Source organism: Rutidosis leptorrhynchoides, chromosome 2 (genome assembly GCF_046630445.1).
Source record: "Rutidosis leptorrhynchoides isolate AG116_Rl617_1_P2 chromosome 2, CSIRO_AGI_Rlap_v1, whole genome shotgun sequence".
In the NCBI taxonomy this organism is placed as follows: domain Eukaryota; kingdom Viridiplantae; phylum Streptophyta; class Magnoliopsida; order Asterales; family Asteraceae; genus Rutidosis; species Rutidosis leptorrhynchoides.
Window position 1 is genome coordinate 430,611,775 of NC_092334.1, and position 4,949 is coordinate 430,616,723.

Below are 4,949 nucleotides of genomic sequence, written 5' to 3' on the forward strand. Positions count from 1 at the left end.
GTCTAATAAATAATATGGTATTTTTGACAATTTTCCTTTATGAAAAATTGATAGAAGAATCTACTATCGGGCCTTCGAGGCAAAATTTGTAAGAAAGTGGGCCTAAAGCCCAAACATTATCGTGCTTGGTGTAACACTGTAACCTGGATCCACTAACGCTATTAAAACCTAACACGCATATCGCATTTCTTCCTTACACTCGCACATACTATACACACACCAAACCCTAGGCCGCCGTAGCAGCAACCGAAGAAGCAGCCTGAAAATGGAGACCGCGAGAACTGTGAAAGACGTTTCACCTCATGAGTTTGTCAAGGCTTACGCCGCTCACCTCAAGCGTTCCGGCAAGGTTAATTTATCAATCTCTATTTTCTTCAATCTAATTGACGAAATCGAATGTTTAATCTGATGTATACGATTTAATATCGTCAAAAATTAGCAGATCTAACGTTATTGACGACTGTACATTGTTATTTGGTTAGTGATCGATTTATGATTTTTACGCCTAATTTCATGTGCACATGTTATTCTGTTTGAATGTTTTGATAATTTGGCTGTAATAGAATAATTTTAGTTTTTTGAGCTCTGACGTAAATCTAAGTTTTAATACGTGCATTATATGATGTGTTATAGGTAAATGTTTAGGTGTATGTATGGTTCAACCTTGATAATTTGATTATTGATGCTGCGGCAATTTCTTTTATTAATGTGATTTTCTGATATATGTTTCTTTGAAGATTAATTTTAGTTTATTTATTTGGCATATTGTTAATTGGGATAATAGACGGAAATGTGCGTGTGGATTATTAATTAGCTGTTATCTGGATGAGTTTTTAAATGTCAATATTTGAATTTGACATTCATAACTAATGGTGTGTCTTATTTTAAAAATGGAACCCACAGGATATAGCACCTGTTGTTTGTTGTTAGTAATCTGTTATAAAGCTTTAGGCGGTGCTTGGTTGGAGGTTTTAGAGAGTAATGAATGGTATTGATAGTTATTGATGAAGCTTGGTTGACTTATTTTTTTTCTACATTTTTTTGTTGGTCTCAAAAATCCAGGTTGAAATAAATAAAACCATTTATTGTGCAATATTATTAAGAACGGAATTTTGTGGAATTCATTAGTGAATTCCTATTATGACGTCTTTTATTAAATATATGATATCTTTTTTATTATTTTCTTTCTCTGATATTAAGAATCAAAAATTAATAATAAAATTCTGTATATCACTTGAAAAAAGGCGAATTTTATTCTAAATACTTTACTACCTTGTGTACATATAAGAATAAATATAAAATAAACAATCCAATAGTGGATTTTTTTTTATCACTTTAACAATATAGTTTCTTTAACTAGGCACTATCGAAAGGAATGATTATATCTAATCCATTCTTTATTCCTTTTGCCATTCCCTTTTCCATTTCTTTGTTTGAACCAAGCATGATTAACGATAATTAACCTAGCTATATACTACATTACAGATGGAGCTTCCACATTGGACTGACATTGTCAAGACTGCTACATTTAAGGAGCTTGCACCATATGATTCTGATTGGTACTACATCAGAGCTGGTAGGCCCAATTTTTATACTTTTAGAGATTGCACATAATTGATAGTATATCTTATGCTGATATTTTGAGCTGTATTATGATGATAGCCTCCATGGCAAGGAAGATTTACTTGAGGGGAGGGCTTGGTGTTGGTGCCTTCCAGAGAATCTATGGCGGACGTAAGAGAAATGGTAGTGCCCCACCTCACTTTTGCAAGAGCAGTGGTGGTGTTGCTCGTCACATCCTTCAGCAGTTGCAGACCATGAACATTGTTGACTTTGACTCAAAGGGGTGAGTAATTTGATCATCTACTTTGTTGTTTTCTTTGTCAAATCTGTAAAATCTAAGTGATGTATCGATTTTAGTAACTTTACCTTGACGTGTTTAATAATGTATAGGCCAAAATGGAGCTTAAACAAAACTTAAAAACATTCTTATAGTCTCGTTTTGTGTATCTGCTTGAATTTCATGTGCAAGTGGCATTTTATTAACATATTTATATTAATTTTGTGATATGTTGCACCAGTGGGAGGAAGATTACATCAAATGGACGAAGAGATCTCGACCAAGTTGCAGGAAGAGTAGGGGTTGTTGTTACTGCTTGAGTGACTTTAGTTTACTGGTAAATCTATGTTCTGCTTTGCCCATCAGACAGAATTTCATCTGTGATACTTTTGTTAAGTAGTTAAAAAGTCTGTCTTCATCTTTTGACATTACCTTTTATCTACAAATTCAATTTTATGTTTTGAGATTATGATTTTGTTTCATGGTTCGAATCAATATACCAAGCAGTAGTATATCTGACTTTTATTTTAATATAGTGGGCATGAGTTTGGCTATTGGTTGACTAGTTTAAACAGATAGGTATGCGTATAGTGAAGTATTTCTGTCTAAATTCCACTTATAATCACTAGTTTAGTTTCACAAATTTACCTAGATGTTAATCTTGTGTTTTTTGAACAATATTAAGTATATAGAAATAGAAATATAGAATAGAAAATGTTACTAAATCTAAGATTACTACAGTAATTAATACAGTAGTCATATATACACAAATGTTAAAATATAGTTTTACCACATTTGGTCTTCTAATTCATGTTTACGTACATAATAATGCTCATTGTGTAGCAGGTATGTTTACTGTTATGATATAGAAGTAACGCAAATTCACTGTTTTATCTAGTAATTAAAACCTAGTAATTCAGACAAGCAAGAGATTTATTGAGTAAGCTCGTAAAAATGCATGCTATGAATTTACGTTCATAGCCAATTAGGCCTTAAAGAGGTAAACTCGTACATGAAAGCGAGTCAGCTACTTGACACTATAGAGTCCCAACAGTTGGCCACTTGAACGTAAAATTAGGCTGTGTTTGCCGTATCATTGTGCTAATTGAAATCAACTTGGAACTGAACAGTACCTTTATTCAGATTCTGGTAACCCGGAAGTCCGGAACACACGGTCAAATTGAATGTTTACTAAAATCGTAGAACTTACCCTCTGAGCATTGACAGGTCTAACAGCCAATGTGAGAGAACTTAGATTGCGTAACACATCTTTGCAAAGTAATAGCAGCCTAACAAGAAGCTAAATAAGAACTTTTTGATAAATTCAATTCATACGTCTCATATGGATTACAACCAAACACCGAAAATATATAAAATTTGGTTGTTTTTTTTCTTCTTGAAATTTAGAAGAAATATTGAACTAAAAGCAGTTGCTGAAATACCATTTGACTAAAATTAAAGTTCGGATTTTTATCATTATTTTTCATGATTGCTTGAAGATTGCAGCTTCTGTATAAGCTTAGCAGAATTTTTTTTGAATGGCGAATTTGCATCATTAGATGATTTATTGCAACGCGGGACCTGGGTTGCTTGACAACTAATCACGGGACCTGAGTTGTTTGGCAACTAATTGCAGGAAATTGAAGAGAAAACCTTCCGCCCCCAGGAATTGAACCCGGGTTGTTTGGCAACTAATCGCGGTCCCTTTCACATTGAGGCATGATACCATTGAAGCAAACGTTCGTTGGTATAAGCTTATAGCACAATTAGTCAGATTATATGATTTGATTACAGGGTTGTCTTCAACTATAACAAAATTACTCTATTATAGATATAAATAATAAATAATTACTCTATTATAGATATAAATAAACTATATATTCAAAACCAAGGCATTAGTCATGAATAATTACTCTATTATAGATATAAATAAACTATATATTCAAAACCAAGGCATTAGTCATGAATTATTCTATATAATTAACAGAACAATTGACCTTAAGAAGTGAAAAAACTGCAAAATCAATAAGCTCAAAATCAAGCATACATGAATTAAAAGAAGTTCAGAAAACTGGAATATAAAAATTTCACCTTGTTAGAAAGAAGTTGATGAGAAGAGAAAAAATGTGAAATAAGTATTTATAGGATCAAAAGGTAGGTGTATGTTTGGCAAGAACATCCCAGCTCCGTAACCACACCCTCTCCAAAAGAGTCGTCGCACACAATTATATGAATTCAAATAAAATTATTTAACGATAATAATTCTAACATAAAATAAAAAATACAACATTCTGTATGAAAAGACAAAATATAAATAATTTAATCCTAAATAATATTAATATGACTAATTAAAACACACGTAATTTAGATACTTTTGTTAATTAACTAGAAAGGAATATGACCGCGCGTTGAGGCGGTGATGTTTTGATTTTTTTGAAATGTGTTATGGTTACCTATTATTTGCATTCTGAAAGTGTATATATATATATATATATATATAACTACTACATACTACTGCAAATCCTACATTACACATAGTATAGGTACATATAATTACCGGAAATCCTACTTATTATTTAGATATTACATTCAGTCCTACATTGATCCTACATTACTGTCAGTCCTTTTTTCGGTTCGGGTTCTTTTGTGTCCTCGAAGAGTGATCTTTTGGATGTTGGGTTTGGGGTTGGTGGAATTGGTGTTTTTGTTATACAGGTTTCTCTGAAACAATCTACCACATCTTGAGGGTAGCCCAAACTGATTGTACCTATCATGTAGTTGGTAACTGTAAATTGTATTCATAGTCAATTTTTTCTTTTTGTTACTCCTAAATCCACTTACACTCCTTAATGTCAAACCTCAATGATAACCAGGCTGACTAAAAACAAAAAGCAATGGAAACTGAAGAGCCATGTATGACGGGTGTAATTTGTTTTTCTTCATACCAAAACATTGCACCAAAGTAAGAGCATACACAATTACAATCACCAATATCTTCATAATCGTTGGTAACATATAGCATTTAACAAACACAAAAATGGAAGACACTTCAGTAAATATCAAAATATAATTATAACTATCAAACTTATAAGAAAATCAATTATAGCAA

General features: G+C 32.2%; 1 protein-coding gene across 1 annotated transcript; it reads left to right on the top strand.

The window, feature by feature from the left end:
* The first annotated feature begins 204 nt into the window (after positions 1–204).
* LOC139892389 (small ribosomal subunit protein eS19x) lies at positions 205–2,371 on the top strand. The gene is made up of 4 exons (XM_071875456.1): positions 205–349; positions 1,486–1,576; positions 1,663–1,846; positions 2,082–2,371. Exons 1-4 carry the CDS (start codon positions 266–268, stop codon positions 2,158–2,160), a joined length of 438 nt encoding a protein of 145 aa, XP_071731557.1. The 5' UTR covers positions 205–265; the 3' UTR covers positions 2,161–2,371.
* Positions 2,372–4,949: the final 2,578 nt, after the last annotated feature.